Source organism: Salvia miltiorrhiza, chromosome 3, assembly GCF_028751815.1.
Source record: "Salvia miltiorrhiza cultivar Shanhuang (shh) chromosome 3, IMPLAD_Smil_shh, whole genome shotgun sequence".
NCBI lineage: Eukaryota > Viridiplantae > Streptophyta > Magnoliopsida > Lamiales > Lamiaceae > Salvia > Salvia miltiorrhiza.
Window position 1 is genome coordinate 62,107,567 of NC_080389.1, and position 17,897 is coordinate 62,125,463.

At 33.0% G+C, this 17,897-nt stretch overlaps 2 protein-coding genes across 2 annotated transcripts in view; both read left to right on the plus strand.

Annotated features, from left to right (window-relative positions):
* LOC131015234 (probable glycosyltransferase At3g07620) overlaps positions 1–17,897 on the plus strand; it is a 1,181,237-nt gene that overhangs the window by 579,335 nt on the left and 584,005 nt on the right. The window lies entirely within an intron of this gene.
* LOC131019127 (probable LRR receptor-like serine/threonine-protein kinase At3g47570) lies at positions 403–11,436 on the plus strand. The gene is made up of 10 exons (XM_057947813.1): positions 403–430; positions 1,240–1,311; positions 1,400–1,565; positions 6,022–6,094; positions 6,246–6,507; positions 7,063–7,281; positions 7,370–7,963; positions 8,472–9,147; positions 9,766–10,979; positions 11,072–11,436. Exons 1-10 carry the CDS (start codon positions 403–405, stop codon positions 11,434–11,436), a joined length of 3,669 nt encoding a protein of 1,222 aa, XP_057803796.1.

Consider the following 17,897-nt stretch of genomic DNA (forward strand, 5'->3'; position numbering starts at 1 on the left):
AACACCCTTAAGTGTTTAAAATAGGAATACATTTTAACCATAGATTTATTTGATCGTACCGTCCAGATTAATCTTTTACTTACGGATCGGTTATAATTAAATCAATGTGTGATTCATACATAAAAATCGCAGAAGGCTATTTTTGTAAAAAAAAAAAAAACGGCTGTTTATCTTCACCAACCTTCTTCCGAAAATAGTGCCCCATTTATTTGGAAATTTAATTGCCTGCGAAGTGAAGGGATTGGATGAGTTGAACCGTATCTTTGACATATCTAATCTAATTTTGTGAAGAAATTCTAGACTATTATTCGTAGGGTTTATTCTCACTTCATCACTTCCGCCGCTGCCAGCGGACGATTCATACAACCGAGAAAAAAAGAATTTACCGGGCAATTAGCTATAATGGTGATTACGAAATCAAAGAGAACTGGTATGTAGATGACGATGTTGTGTTTTATTTTCTTTAATTTAATCTTTTGTTCCTTTGGTTGAAAAAATGGCGAAATGGTGTTGAATGTTCGATTCGTCCATGGGGTTCGATTGAATTTTGTTGTCTGCTAAAAAAACGGCATCTTGGTCGAAGCAGTAGTGATAGGTGTATGTAGAAAGGATTTTTTATTTAATGAGTTAAACACACATATTTATGTTGCATAGCAGTATGAAATTTGATCTGTCATTGTCGCTATATTGAATTGGTATTTTTGTGTTCCAAACTCGGTGGTCCCCCACAAATTTTATATTTTTCAAGAGGTTATGTAGATTTAGTAGCTTTTTTATTGCCTGCATTAATAGGTATGAATAGCAGTATGAATCGTAGTCACGTATGAAATGAATCAGTTTTAATGCTTGCATTAATAGGTACAATTTTTTATGATGGATTCAAACGAGTTGTTGTATGATCCAGTAAGAACTAATGTATGAATCATGTAAATAGAATGAACTGTTTATATTGTTTAAATGAATCAACGATGGCATTATATGTGCTATACAATTTTTGTAGAATGAACTGCTTATATTCTTTAAATGAATCAATGAGTTAGTAAGTATATAAATATGTAATGTTATGTAATGTCATGTGAAGCGCAACTTATATTGCACAGAAGAAGGGGAAATGTATAATAATCAGGGAGAGAAACGATGATGCTGAAGAAACTAGAAGGAAAGAAGGTTTGAATCAAATTATATTGTATTAGTTTTTTAAAAGCGTGGGACGATCAATAATTGTCTGTATTGATGCAGCACGAACAAAGCATACGAATGATGAATTCATGAAGGATATGAAACGTGCTATGATGGAGAGTATGTTAGAAGGTATGTGATAACTTCTTCTTTTTTTTTTGCAAAGTTCATAGTATAATAGCATTGCTGGAAGTTTTAATTTGAGTTCCTTATGAATTAGGGATCTTGAATAAGAGAAAGAAAATGGATGTTGTGGACAATGCTGAGCAGGAGACGTCGGAAGATTCGTCAGATGGGAGTGGGTCTTCAGTGGAAGTCGTCAAAAAGATAAGGCACGAGAAATGCAAGGAGGGGATGGTGAACTACAAAGAATGGGTTGTGAGACCGTATGAGGATTATCCGACAATGTTCACGCTTTAAGATCCATGATATTTGGTTATTGATGTATTTGTGATTGAGCTTGTTGTCGAATTCATACCCAAAAACTAATGATGGAATGAATACATAATTTTGTTAGTATTATGCTGAATGAATATTTAATTAGTAATGGAAATTTAACATGTGTGGAATAATGGAATAAGTTTCATTGTAGTCATGGCTAGCATATTGGAATAACGGAATGAATCAACAGGATAAATGAATGAATTAACATAATATCAAAATGAATTTTCGTAATAACTGTACGAACCATCAGTATTTTTTATGCATCTAAGTAATAAGTTTTTTTTGCAATCATAGGTATGCATCTAAGTAATAAGTTTTTTACGAATCATAAGTCAAAAACTAAATTTAGATGCATAACATAATTAATTAAAATTGAAAAACGTTGAATAACGTGAGGTCCAATGGACAATTAGTTTTAAAAACAAGTAGAAGAAGCAATAAGTCAAAAACTGTAAAGATAAAAATATGATTAAAAAATCGAAGGAACTGAGTTTAATTTCAGCACATATTGCAGATAAGGAATAAACTGAGTTTAATTTCATAGGCAAAACCATAATGAATTATACAAACGAATGTATGAACCGTGACAATTCGATAGTACGTATGAACTGATTCATGCACTCATGCACTGAATCCGCACGTCATAAAATATGAACTAAATAATCTGATAATTCCAGTGATCTGTGAAATGATAAAGCATGTTCTTCACGTAAAACTAACTCATGCGCTGAATCTACTAAATGTGTGTATGATTTAATAACATCCAGTCGTACATAATCGAAACAAAATAAGTCATCGAATTGCATTCCAAGATAATAACAATTATACAAAATATATTGATATTAACATATTAATTATATAGCACGAACAAGGCGACTCCATCTGGTTTTTCAATCCACGAAAAAATTGAAGGAACTTGAGATTTTGTGAGTTTTCAGTTTGTAGAAAATGAAAGAAGATTTTTTGAATTTTTATGAAGAAATTGATGTGCTGCAGATGCTAATTGACGTATTGAGATAAATAGTGCAAATGGATTAGGTTAATTGGTAGGGAAAAAAAGATTTGGTTTGATATGGTAAGATTAAGATAACAATTATCAAAATCGGCTGTACCAACTTAATGAATATGTAAATTACATCAATGTCCTCATTCATAAAAAACGTGTATAATAAGGCTGAAAATTGAGATGAAATCTAGCCATCAGATTTATACTAATCAAGGGATGAGATGCGTTCCTATTTTATACAAAAAAATCTGTTTTTATTATGGCCCAACTCTATATATATATATATATCTATATATATATATATATATATATATATATATATTAATTGTCTATGTTATAATCACCACATATCACACAACATGACCACAAATCAAAATATTTTTTTAATTAATATATTTATATTTATATAATGCAGCTAATGAAGTATATAGACAAAGAAAAAATATACAAAGGCAAAAGAAACGTAAACGAAATGCAAGTGATTTGAATTGTAAGTATTACATTCTTTTAAGATTAAAATATGTTTAATACATTATGATAACTATTAATGTTTTTTTAATTATATTGTTTATCTATTTAGGTTCATTGCTACATGAATTGAAAAATGTGCCTGATTGCATTCATTGTGGTGCAAGAAAATTTGAATATGAACCTCCTACTTTTTGTTGTGAAGTAAAACTTGCATTTTCTGAAGTTTCTCCGGAGTTAGATGAATTGTTTACAGCTCAGTCAGAAGAAGCTATTAATTTAAGAAGGAATATTCGTGCTTATAATAGTATATTCTCATTTACTTCGTTCGGTGTAAAATTGGACAAAGAATTGGCATCTGCAAGACGAGGAGTTTATTCTTTTCGAGCACAAGTCATGGTTTATCATGATCTTCCGGGACTGATCCCACAATATACGTCTCCAATATTTTTTCAGCTATACTTTCATGACACACAAAATGAGGTTGAGAATAGAATTAACGTAATGCAAAATCAAGTTTTGTCAGAAGCAGTTGTACAGATGCTCATGAAAATTTTAGAGATCAACCCGTATGCAAAATTCTTTCGAAGATTGAAAGATTATCCATCAATGTCATCCTCATTCCGGCGACAGACATAGAATAAAGCATTATTATGGATGTTATGATCCATTGCAATATCCACTTCTTTTTCCAATGGGCGAAACAGGTTGGCATCAAAATATTAGAAAGATTGATCCAGCATCTTTGGTTCGTAACACAAATTCGGTTTCTACTTCTACTTCATTAGCAAGAACCATAACTGCAGGCGATATTATCTCCAATGAAGAATAAGGTATCTCTATTAACTTTTTTATAAATTGATTGATGATTAAATTAGTTAATTATCATATTTAAAATTTTTATAATGTTTATAATTGATTTTACTAATTTGAATTGTAGTATTAAACTTTTGGACTAATCTATTAATTTTATTCTTCTAAAGTTATATTATTCCAATCATGAGATTATAATTCACTATGAGTAGAGAACATTCTTTTCATTCCCACCCATTAACTGTAGTATACTAATCATGTAAACAATAATATAAATTGATTTTCAGAAATTTACAATTACAAATTGCAAATATTTATGATCCACCTTAGCTTAAGGCTATTTACTTTTCTCATTATGCATATGTCTTAATGAAATCCCTACTCAATCATAATCTATAAATCCTACCTATGAATAAGCTGAATCGATAAAGTGTTGATTTGTATTTAAAGTGTTTAGAGGCACAAAATTCTGAAAATTGATAATGGTTGACAAAGAGGTAAGTCACAAATTTAGTTCAACTTATAAACTTGGTTCTATTTTACTATGATACATATTATTTACACATATAACATATTAAATACATATATATTAATTTTTACAATTTATATATTTATCACACAATTTGTACGGTGTCCAAATTGGACTGACAATGTTCAATAATGAAATAAGCAAATTTAGAAAAAAAAGTTTGAATCCAACAAAACATATTTAATCTCTAATAGAGAGGTTAGAAACGTTAATACTATGTATGCAAGCATCCATAGAGAAAAAGAGCTCATACTCAACAGATACTCTCTGATATAAAGGAAGCATTCGACGAGATCGAGTATTAAATACCATATAATTTTGTGGAGTTCAACGATGTGGAACAAAAGCTTGACAAGGAAGAAGAGTTTGGTAAGTGAAATTAGTTTAAAATATTCCTTCAAATAAAACATACATTAAAGTCTAAATATATAATTATATGAATAAAACAAAAAAAATTGTCACATAAATTTCTAGAATTTTAGTACAAGTACAAAAAAGTCAACAGATTCCTATCAAATGAGTGATAAAGGCTGTGTGAAACATAACTCTCGTGAACAAAAAGTAAGTTCTTTATTTATTATTCGCATCCATCTTTCAATTTCCAATGCATATATATATATATAGCCATATGTTATTTTTATTTAATGTTTCATATACTATAATTCGTTCATAACCTTAGAAAAATAACTATAATTGAATTTACTCAATATTTCTCGCAGATCTGAAATTGTAGAAATATCTTTATGGGAAGATATGGCGAAAAATGAAGGAGATGACCTTAAACAAATAATTGCACAAAAGCCAACTGTTGCGATTTCCTATGTCGTAGCAAAAAGAAATTTTGGTAACAAACATATTATATATATTTTCTTAAAATAATACTTACTTCTTTTTACTTGTAAAATACTACATACTTCCCTTCAAAACAAAAAAAAATACTACATACTTAATAATATATTTTATATATATATATTAGGTGGTATACTCTTGCAAAATACGATGAGATCCGTCTTGCAAATTACACCAACATGCAAAGAGATTCAGCCGATGCAATCATACGTATCAAAAAATAAATAAATTATATATTAAAAAAAAATTCTAACATATCATTTAATATTATATACAGGTGTTCTAATGTTGATGATGATGCATTAGCAATTGCTAAATTAGCAATGGCACAAAAAATAAAACAAATAAAGGAAGTCACTCTTAAAGATCTCAGAGACAATCAACATTTATTATTGAAGGTACGATATAAAAAAATTAATGATGCATTTCAAAAGTACATAATCGACTATTTCTATAATATATTATTTTTTGTCATATATTAGGGTGTTTCGTTTTGCTTTACGGGAATTATTGACAAAGTTGAAAATAAAGCAACAATATGGTATGATTCTTGTAAAAATTGCAACACATCTTTCTCCAAAATTTATGAGAGTGCAATATGCAAAAAATGCAATGAAAAAGTTCTTGAGACGTCGCCTAGGTAATTATCAAATTTAAACCCACTACCAATTAAAATTAGTTAATGACACAATAACAAACATATAATAATTTTTATCATTTCATATATTTCTAGATACAGAATCACAATAAATGTTATACAAGGCGACTGCAATGCTCGTGTTACACTGTTCGATCAAGCGGCAGAGGTATGTGTAGGATGCTCTGTGGATGAATATCGATCTTTCTTCAATCAAAGAGGTAAATTAAGATTTCTTACTTAAACACTTACTATAATTTAAATAATTCATATTAAAAAATTCGACATTACATAATTATAACAATTAAACATTTCCACAGGGTGAAACAACCTCCACATACTATAGAGGATTAAGCACACAAGCGTACACAGAAATACGCTTCATGATGATGCTCAAGTCTATAAAATTCGATCAACGGGGAAATCTCAATATTGTAGCAAATGCAATCCAAAAGACGCAACCGATGGAAAGCATCAATGTTGGAGATATTGAAGAAGAACCCACTCAAGAGGAAGAAAAGAAACATTCACCCGAGAAATCAAAAAAGATAAACCCGTCTAGAAAGAAAAAACTACAATGGAGTTGCAACCCACATAGCCGCCAAAGAAAAAAAGAAGAGTAGCCAATAAAAAGTTTGATGACTGCATTGAGATTACAAGTGACGACGATCTGCCGTTGAACAACATTCGGTTGAAAACCAAAAATAAGAAGAAGACATCCCCAATCATCAAAATCAAACAAGAGAAGATCTAAAATTCGTCGTGCTCCGTATTTAGATAAGTTAGGATGTTTATCGTAGAATTTTTTCCATTTTTATTTAGAGGTATATTATGAATATTACTTTATTGCATTTAAATTTATTCATTAATAGTTGCATTGATTCCTTTTTTAAATAACAATTATAGTCAAATGAATTTATACAAATATTCAAAACTATATAACAATATCTATGAATTTTATTTACATAGTAAAAATCAAATTAATAAAAAAATGCAAATATTCAAAATTATATAATAATATCTATCAATTATATTTACATAGTACAAAAACACACGTGTTTAACGTGCATCGCACGTTCTTACTGCTAGTATCATAAAATTTGTGTAAATGAGATTTTATGACACTTTTTTTGCCAGGAATACTACCACATGAGATTGGCCATTTTCAGAATCTGGTTACTTTTGATGCTGGACATAATGAGATTGCAGGCTCAATTGATTTCAATATTTTCATGAATATGTCTGCTCTGCAAACCATATATCTAGGGCACAACAAATTCGCAGGGAACCTTTTAAGGGATGTCGGGAATATTACCATGCTAACAGAGTTATACCTCCAGGAAAACCATTTCACAGGTACAACAGAGTAATTTTCATGTAAATTGGTCTGTTTAGCTACAATCATGTGTTTTTAGCTACAGTTTTGAAATCTCATCTTTTGCAGGGCTTATTCCCGCTGAATTTGGCCAACTTTACCATTTGTCGACATTACTTTTACGGCGGAACAGCTTGAGTGGTTCGATTCCACATGAGCTCTTTAACATTTCAACTCTTCGGATTCTTGGACTTGTCGAGAATGCTCTGTCAGGGGTTCTTCCAACCCATTTATGCCATGGTTCTCCCTCTCTCGAACGACTTTATCTTGGCAATAATTCCATCAGTGGAGCAATACCCAACTCCATCTCTAACTGTTCTCAACTCATATACCTCTCACTTTCTGATAACAAATTCAGTGGTTATATACCTACTCATCTCGGCAACCTAAGACAACTACAAAGTCTTCAATTGTTCAGCAACAATCTTACCCAGGCACCATCTTCTTCCTTCATTACTTCATTGACAAATTGCAAGTCTCTAACTCGTTTGGAAATTGATGATAATCCTCTAAATGGTGTCATTCCAGCTTCTATCGGGAACTTATCTTCCTCACTTCAAACATTCAGCGCCGGCAACTGCAAATTCAGTGGCAGCATTCCTGTTGAAATAGACAATTTAAGCAATCTGATGAGATTGGCTTTGCAAGGCAATGAGTTATCTGGTAATATTCCACTAACTATAAGAGCATCCGCAGCGGTGGGTGCGATGGCCGGATCGAACCCGGCCTATCGCACCCACCGCCGTTGCCGCACCCGGGTGTGAGGGGGGGGAGGGGGGCGTTGCTTCGCACTCGTGCATAGTGGGAGCGAAGGAGGGGGCGTGTAAACACGCGCCCCTTTTCGGCCCAAAAAAAAAAAATTAATAAACAAAATTTAAAATGCATGCACTAGCCGTTTTTTACCGTTTTTTTTTTCCGTTGCCCATTTTTCTTTTTTTTTCTTTTTTATTTCTATACCCCATCTATATATACATGTACATTCTTCTCATTTTCTTCTTCATCCTCTATCATTCATCCATTCTCCTCATTCATCCATTCTCCTCATCTTCTAAATTATTTCAACAAATAGCAATGGAAGGCGATTGGAGCAACTATTGGTGTGAACATCCTCAAAATCCATCCCCCGGCGAATCAAATACTTCCAGGCAATGATTCTCGCCGTTCACGCAAGAATCGAATGCCTTTCAAGTGGCGGCCACCAATTTGAACCCCCGCTTTGCCGCCGTTGCCGAGCCCGAGCCCGACGTGGAGGAGATTGCTTCTATGCCGGCGGGCACCAAACGTAGCAACTATTATCCACCAGAAACGGTGCTAATTTGCCATTTGTATTGCGAGCACACCCACGACTCTGTGGTGGGTGTCGACCAAAAAGGGGCGAAGTTTTGGGGCTCCCTCTGCACCGAATACAACGCTAACAGGCCCCAAGGATCTATTTCACGCGACGTCACGCAAATCAAATCTCACTTTCAACGGGTGTCGAAGGATGCAAAGAGGTTTGAGGCCATGCACAAAAAATGCCACGATCAATGGAAATCAGGCATGAGTGATATTCAAATCCTGGAGCAAGCAGAGGCAATGTGGCTAGCCGAGTACCGTGTTCCGTTCCGGTATCCGCATGCATGGAAGATCTTGCGCGAGTCCAAGAAATTTGCAAGTCTCGGCGAGGATGTTCACTCCGATGTCCATTCGGACAAACGATCAAAGAGGTCCGACGGTCTTCCCACAACGACTTCTAGTGACGCGAGTATCTCCACCCGGCCCCAAGGCCAAAAGGCGGCCAAGAGAGACAAGCGGAAAGGCAAGAAAAAAGCCGAAGAGACGTCCGAGGATAACCAAAAAGCTCTCGGGTACATGGCGAATATGGTGAATGCAATGGAAACGTTCTCCCAAGTTCAACGTGACCTCGCCGATAGCATGTTGATGAGCCGGGACACCTCTCAAATGAATCCCGACGAATTGGCGTTTCACATGTGCAAGGTGGCGGAGATCAAGCAACGACACAACATCCCGTAGATTTTTAGGATTTTTTATTTTATGTTTGTTTTAATTTAAGTAATTTAGGATTTTAATTTCTTGTATTTCTTTTATTTCTATCAATGTAGGATTTGAATTTTAATTCAATGAAATTTTAATTTCTTAATTATTGTAAAATGAAAACTAGAATAAAACTAATTCAAAAATAAAATAAAATCTATTGCACCCATAGTGGGTGCAATACCATTGTTGGAGTGGGTGCAATAGAAGTGGGACCCATTCTATTGCACCCACTATGGGTGCAAGCATTGTGGATGCTCTAAGCCATTTGCATCAACTTCAAGGATTAGTTATGTCTCGTAACATGTTGGGAGGCTCAATACCACATGCTATATGTGATCTATTCCGCCTCGTTACTTTAGTTAATATTAGAGGCGGAATAAATTTTCAGGCCCAATTCCTAAATGTCTGGGAAATGTCTGTTCTTTAAGAAATCTTTATCTAAACTCCAACATGTTGAATTCAAGCATACCTTCAAGCTTATGGGGCCTAACAGATTTGATCACTCTGGACTTGTCCTCAAATTCATTAAATGGGTCTCTACCTCTAGAGATGAGTAACTTAGGAGCAGCGATCTATATAAACGTATCGATGAATCAGTTGTCAAAGTCTATTCCTAGCACTATTGGGAAGTTGCAGAATTTGATTTATTTGCCTTTGGTAAATAATAGACTAGAAGGTTCTATACCTGTGTCTATGGGAAGCATGATCAGTTTGGAAAATCTCGACTTGTCGTACAACAACCTCTCTAGTTCAATTCCAAAGTCTTTAGAAGCACTTCAACACCTCGACTACTTTAATGTCTCTTTCAATAGTTTAAGTGGAGAAATTCCTAATGGAGGTTCTTTTAGAAACTTCACTATGGATTCTTTTAAGGGTAATGAGGCATTGTGTGGAATCCCCAAGTTCCATGTCCAAATTTGCTCTTCAATTTCTAATCACAGATCAAAGAGAAAGAAGGTGGAACGAGCTTCATTTATTATTTTTGGGGTTGTGGCTTTCATCTCAGTTGTTTATTTGGCCTTTATAATTGTCAGAAACAAAAGGAAAGATAAGACGACAAGAGAAGTTGATGAGTTGATATTCATTGTGTCGGAAAGAATCTCTTATTATGAGCTGCTGCGAGCAACGAAAAGATTCGATGAAAGCAATTTACTTGGCACTGGGAGTTCTTGCTTTGTTTATAAAGGAATTCTTAACAATGGGATGAATATCGTTGTCAAGGTGTTCAATATGCAGCTAGAAGGTATTTCAAGAATATTTGATGTCGAATGTGAGATACTACGTAGCATTCGACACAGGAATCTGACAAGCGTCATAAGCAGTTGCTCTAATGAAGAGTTCAAGGCATTAGTACTTGAATATATGCGAAAGGGAAACCTTGAAAAGTGGTTATATTCCCACAACTATTGCTTGAATATGATGGAAAGATTGAATATAATGATTGATGTTGCATCTGCTTTGGAGTATCTTCACCACGGTTATTCAATACCCATTGTCCACAGCGACTTGAAGCCTAGTAATGTGCTGTTAGATGAAGACATGGTTGCCCATGTAAGCGACTTTGGGATAGCAAAGTTGTTATGTGATGGAGATAGCTTTGTGTTAACCAACACGCTAGCAACATTGGGTTACATTGCTCCGGGTGAAGTTTCTCTAAATATATTTATTGCACTTCACTTTCAATCAATTAATTGTGTCTTCCTAACTCATACATCATGATTTTTGTTGTTCCAGAGTATGGTTTGGAAGGGCAAGTTTCAACAAGGTGTGATGTGTATAGCTACGGGGTGATGTTGATTGAAACTTTTACGAGAAAAATGCCTAGTGATGATATGCTTTGCGGAGATATGAGCTTAAAGAGATGGGTAGAACTCTCACTTTCGGAGAACCCAGATGAAGTGATAGATGCCAACTTAGTCATGAATTTGGAGGAAGAAATGATTGACAAGAATATGCAGTGTGTGTCATCCATACTTGAATTAGCTCTGAAATGCTCCGCCGACTCTCCCGGGGATAGAATCAACATGAAACAAGCACATGCAGAGTTGCAGAAAATCAAACATCGATTTTCCCAAAGAGATTCAAGTAAGCTATTTTAAAGTTCTATGTTATTTCTAAAAGCATATTCATATCCCAAATTTCTATGGCAAAGTTAGCTAATGAAGTCTTCTTCATTTGGTGGCTTTGATGAGGCATGTAGTGTCGAAGATTTTGAAGAGGCTATAGATGCTAATTGGGGTGGGCAGTGGATAGTTGTGAGGTGGATGACATAAAGAATGGAAAATGTTGTTCTTTATTATTACTATTGTACTTGTCTTTTAATAAAAAAATTCCTAAAGTGTATGGAATGCCTAAGTAAAAAATTCGGCCCCCGTCAAAGTTCAGCCCCCCGAACTAAATTCTTGACTCCGTCACTGGATATTCCTCTTTGTGGGGAATAGTTAGTGATGCTTAGTTGTTTATATTCTGGCCAGCAAAACAATATTTGCATTGACCAAAAGCTCACACTTTAATTTAGAAGGTATGCTATAACTGGAATAATTGTCTCTCTGTTTCTTCCTTTGCTTTATCCAGAAGTATTCTATCTTTTCAAGAGCTTTATTCCGGAGATGCCGCGCAGGTCATATAGTATGCTCACTTTGTCACACTGAACATGAGGTTGGTTTTACTCATTTTACTCTATACTCATTCATCTTCATGAATAAGAATTTGCAAACCTCCACGCTACCTGCATTGAAGCATGGCTGCTAGAAGTCTAGAACTGTTTTGCAAGCTCACTATATTATTGAATGATTTTTTGTTTTTTTGTTTTTTGCAATTATGATTCCTATGGTTAGCTGAGACGAAAGGTCTTAAGATATCATTATTTATATATATCTATTATACATAACTTTTTTTGCCGTCATAAAAGAATTCACAAGTATGAGCTCTTAAATTATTAAGTGTCAGAAACAAAAATATTTTATATTTTTCAAAAAGTTATTTTATACTAGTATTATCTAAATAGTTTATTAAAACTCGATATGTTATATCTTGTCAATAACATTTAACATAAACATAAATTAAAAATAGAAAAAAAAATTATAATTCTCCATTCAAAATACAATATGTAAAGAAAAGTTAAATTGGCAACCCAAATTAATATAAACATAAATATAAGTTGTATCTATTAATAATTTATATTTTTCATGTTGAATCACTTGACGAATATGTTCATGAGCTAATGAGCCAAAAACTATCAAGCTCAACTTTGGTTTATTAATTTATTTATCGAGTTTCTCTAAACGAACTTGAACGAGTTTTTTCCGATCCGAGCTCCGAATAGTTCGCGAGCGACTTGATTTGTTTACAGCAATAGTCATGTGTGTGTTTTTCTTTGAAACGGTGTCGCGTGTGTGTTTTAAGAGAGGAGATGAAGGGGAATTAGGGTGGGCCTCTTGGGCCAATTTATTTTAAGATTTGGGCTCTTCTCATTTTATTTATAATGGGCTGTGATTTTTATTTATTTAGTTGGGCTCAAATTTATTAAAACCAGCCTATGTTTTTTTTTTAATTGAGCTGGGCCTTATTTGTCAATTAAAAGAACATGGGCTGCCTTCAATTTTTATTTTATTTTATGCTAGTAGTATAAAAAAAAAAAAAAAAAAAATTGGACTCCTAATAATAATAGTATACATAATTAAGAGGATATAAATTTTTTAGGCCCCTAAAAATTATGAGCACTGGGCGATCGCCCTCAGAGACGGCCCTACACGGGCGGACGTACTAGTTAAGAAAATGAAAGAGTCAAATGAAATTAAATGTTGATGACCTGTTCTTCTCTTGAATAAGCAACGAGGCGATGTATTGACTAATTTTAGGCATTTAGCTGACAATATTGACAATTTTTCCCAGCTTCAGCACTTAGTAGATATTAATGAAATGGGCCGACACGGAAAAAAGTTTATCTGCTAGCCTCTTGAGGTCCTACATATGTCGTAGCATCAAGATTTTAACTATTTTCAAACACTTGCTTCACAAATTAATAACTATCAAATGATTTTGCTAATTAATGTAAACAAACTCAGAAACATTTAGTTCTAGCTATTATTGGAATATAACATGAAATCTAAAACATAAAAGTTTATTTCTTGAGTAGCAGCTGTTCCATAAGAAAGTTGATGTTCCTTTGAATTCTTAGGGAGCAGAAATAGCAGTGGTCGGGTTTTTCATTGTTTTTGTTTTATTTATTCTTTTTTATCTTTCTTGAAAAGCAACAATTCAAGAATTCCTGTTCATTTGGGCAGATCGATTGGTTTCCGTCATCGAATCACAATATATCGATACACCTTCTTCTCCCAAGGAAGCTGCTTCAATATCTAATTTTAAGTCCATCCATATATAGCACTCAGCTACTAATTTCCAGTAAAAATGAAAAGCTGAAAAAACAACTAGTTAATTTAGTTGCAAATAGCTCTCAAAAAAGAAAGAAAAAATTAATTGCTGGTTCAATGAACATGAACTTCTAGAAGACCCATTAATATATATATAGTGGTAATTAAGGAAAGATGTTTTTCAAGGTAATAATATGTAAGTGAATCGACTTCAAGTAAGTCTGCTACAACCATCAAGGCTAGGAGGCAACTGCCTCTCAGTTGATGCTGTACAACACAATTTTTAAGTCTTCGTCTGCGTCTCCGTCTTTGTCTCAACTCTTCACCTTCGTCTTCATCTTCGTCTTCGTCTGTGTCTCAACTCTTAACCTTCGTCTCCGTCTCCGTCTGTGTCTCAGTCTCTTTAAGTGACTGGGGCCGACATTTGTACTCCACAACCTCAAGTCTTCGTTTTTGTCTCAGTCTCTTTAAGTGATTGGGGCCAACATTAATTTGTATGGAAATAACATCTACCGACGACTTGACTCAAAACCCACACCCATCAAGACTCCCAAGTCAAGCAAGTCTTGTACGTAATATTTGTGTATATTTATATTATGATTATTGGATGCAGTTATTAGCGACTTAATTCACATAATACAATCACAATTTGCAGCCATGGAGATAAAGCTTTATTGCATTTTGCTGTATGCATTCCTAATTACTGAAAAATTCGTACGTATGTTGAAGAACTGACTTTTTTTTTGGATAAATATTCTTCAAAACTGTAGAAAAAATAAGAGAAATTTGATTAAACGTAATAAAATGTCAGTAATAATTCATACATTGTTAATGCAAAACTCGTACAAAGATGTTAGCAAAATTCGTACAGAGTTGCATTTTAGTTAATTCATAATCCGATTAATTCATTCATTGTTAATGAAAATTCGTACGTACGCTGAAGAACTGACTTTTTTTATTTTGGATAAATGTTATTGCATGAATTATTTTTAGTTTTTGTACGAATTATTTTTAGTTTTTATACGAATTATTTTTTATTTACGTACGCATTATTTTTAGTTTACGTGTGAATTATTTTCGTTTTCGTAAAAATTATTTTAGCCTCAACTCTGATTGTATGAATTGTTTTTGGGTTTCGTACGAATTATTTTTTATTTATATACAAGTTTTTTTTGTTTACGTATGAATTTTTTTGGCTTACTAGACCATACGTAATCGGGTTTGCATCTGAAAATAATTTTTTAAAAAAAATCAGAAAGGATGATAATTAAAAATTGTGAATAGTGTTCCCCATAAGAATACTGATCGTGTTCTTCAACTTTATTCGTAAGTTTTTTTTTCCTTCCTATTGTGTATACATTAATTCAAAATTGTAATTATGGAATATTAGATATTGGCATAAATGTGATCCCATTATTTAAGGAAATGATTGTTATTAAAATGCAGAAATTACTTTTGTATCCAAACACATAATCTGCGTTAATTACTTAAGGAAAAGATGATGAAGATCTGACCATTAATTAAATAAAATCCAATGGCCTACAATAGGTCTTAGTTTATAGGCTAAGAGTGAGTCTTATTTTAGCGCAACCCTATATATATATATAGGGTGTGGTTCTAGAGAGAACTACATTATTTGTGAGAACGGGAGAACCATCAAATCTAATGCATCCACTGTAAAAAATAATGCATTCGCTGTAAAAATTAATGCACTAAAAAATTTTAAAAAAAATGCTCCTTTCAGGATTCGAACCCAGGATCTGCATTCATCCAACAAGATGATGCATCCACCGTAGATCTTGATGATCGAATGGCTGAAAATGGTTCTCCGGTCTTCTTTTATTTATGGTTCTTTCTTGAACCTCTCCCTATATATATATATATATATATATATATATATTGATGAACTCTTGCCATACATGTCTTCATACTTGTAACTATAACCATTATTCCGCTGCGTACTCATAAGTTTTATGTTATTTTGGCTAAGTTGGATTCATCCGAACTTAGTAGTTTATTCGAGGCCTTGTGTCTAAACATCCGTTATATTATAAATTTCTCCTTCATTAATAACAATTAAGTTCGATCCTTCATTATTTGTTTACCCCATTTCTATCCCCGCTTCTAAACTCCCTTCCTTAGTCACAATTTTCCGGTTTAATTATCCTTAATTAAGTCCGATCATGATAGAGTACTATAGTTGATATGACAATAGACAAATAACAAAATCATGAATTTGGATCCTTAAATGGAAACCGTTAATGGCTCTCGTTTTATTCCATATTCAATATCGTGGCCGAAATAATATAAATCGACATAAATTTATACTATATTTATTTGCATAGGACCATTTCCACCAAACTTTTTTTAACAAAGAGGCCAAACCAAGGCCTCTCAAAGGATTAATGGTTTATAAATAAGTTGAATTTGTGCACTGAAATAAGTCAATTTGTTAGTTTCACAAATTTAAGAAAAGTTATAACTCTATCTAGCTAGGAGAATAAATTTTAAGCCCATCAGACACGTGCCTATTATAAATTGAAAATTAAATCAAACTTAAATTCTTTTAATTTATGGAACTCGAATACTCTAATATGAAATTTAATATGATCCTACTTACACAGTTACACGCAATTTCATTGCATCCCTAATTACTACCTTTGTAGACAAACCTCAAGAAACACTTATTAAGAACCTAAAGTAAATGTCTGAAACATGAAGCTCCACTATCATTCATGCCATTTAGTCACCTGTGAAAAATATTAAGACTAAGTGGGTGTATTCAATTCAGATTCTATAAGATTTTTTTGTATTTCAAATATCCAGAGGTATTCAATTCAGATTTTAAAAAGTTCTTAAAAATTTGTTGATATTCAATTATTTGTAGATCTAATCAAGTTAAATGATACTAAAATTAATTTATAAGAGCCAGAAAATTAGTGAGAAAAAAGGTTGAATTGGATGATCATATCAACTCACAAGATTATAAGTCTGTTCCACTACTAAAAAAAGTAGTCATAGGTTATGGTTTTTTTATGTTATCTATATATACGCCTATGCAATATATATAGTGATATTATGTATGAGTGTGCTCATATACATATGGGAAAAAAAAAATCTTATCTAAAGTAAATACTCCATCCGTCCACGAAATGAGTACTCATATTTCATTTTTCGTCCGTCCACAAAATGAGTACTCATTTCCCTTTTTGGCAAGTTTACCACACACATTTCTTTAATTAATACACTTAAAAAGTGGGATCCTTAAACTATTCACACTACACTCCATACATTTCTTAAAACCCGTGCCGTCCACAAATGAGTACTCATTTCGTGGACGGAGGGAATACATAACAGTATGATGCTCAGCTCTATACATAACAAAAAAAAATATCGTTATTTATATCTATTATATATAACTTTTATTACAGTTATAAAAGTCTACAAATATAGAAGTATATTATTTTTTATGTCACTTGGAAAATTACGCATCCTTGGCTGCTTCTTATCTACACTATATAGTTTTCAAGCTATGATGCACGGATTCTTCAAAAATCAGCATGTACGGCGAATCGGATTCTTTTAGGGTGCGATTCTCTCGGATTCTCGTCGGATTCGCCACGTGGCGTATCTTTTAAAACAATTTATAAAATAAATCGGATTCGCAAATTCTATAGGCGAAATTCACGTATCTCGTGCATGAAAGGCCTACACAAGGTTATTTTGATAATTTTATTTTCAGTTCTGACTTATATATTGGACTAATAATATTTGAATCGTTATATTGTTGCTCAATTAACTTATATAATTGAAAATGCTTAACTTTTGGGAAAAATAAAATGTAAATTACATATAATTAATTTAAGAAAATTTAAATTGTATATTTTTTATAAGCATTATATATCATAAAATTTTAATAATTTGATGTATCATTGCCGAATCGCACCCTATAATTTTTAAAAACCCGTATCCCCGTACTCGTATCGTATCGCCCCCGCATTCGCACGCCCGTACCTATGCAACATAGTTTTCAAGTGTGGATATACTTTTTTCCTGCTCACTTTAAATTATCCTTTTGCAATCTACTTTTCCAAAGTTTGATTATATATCTGTTTGTCTCAACCTCAAGTCTTCGTCTTCGTCTCAATAAGTGATTAAGGCCAACATTTAAATAACATCTAAGGAGG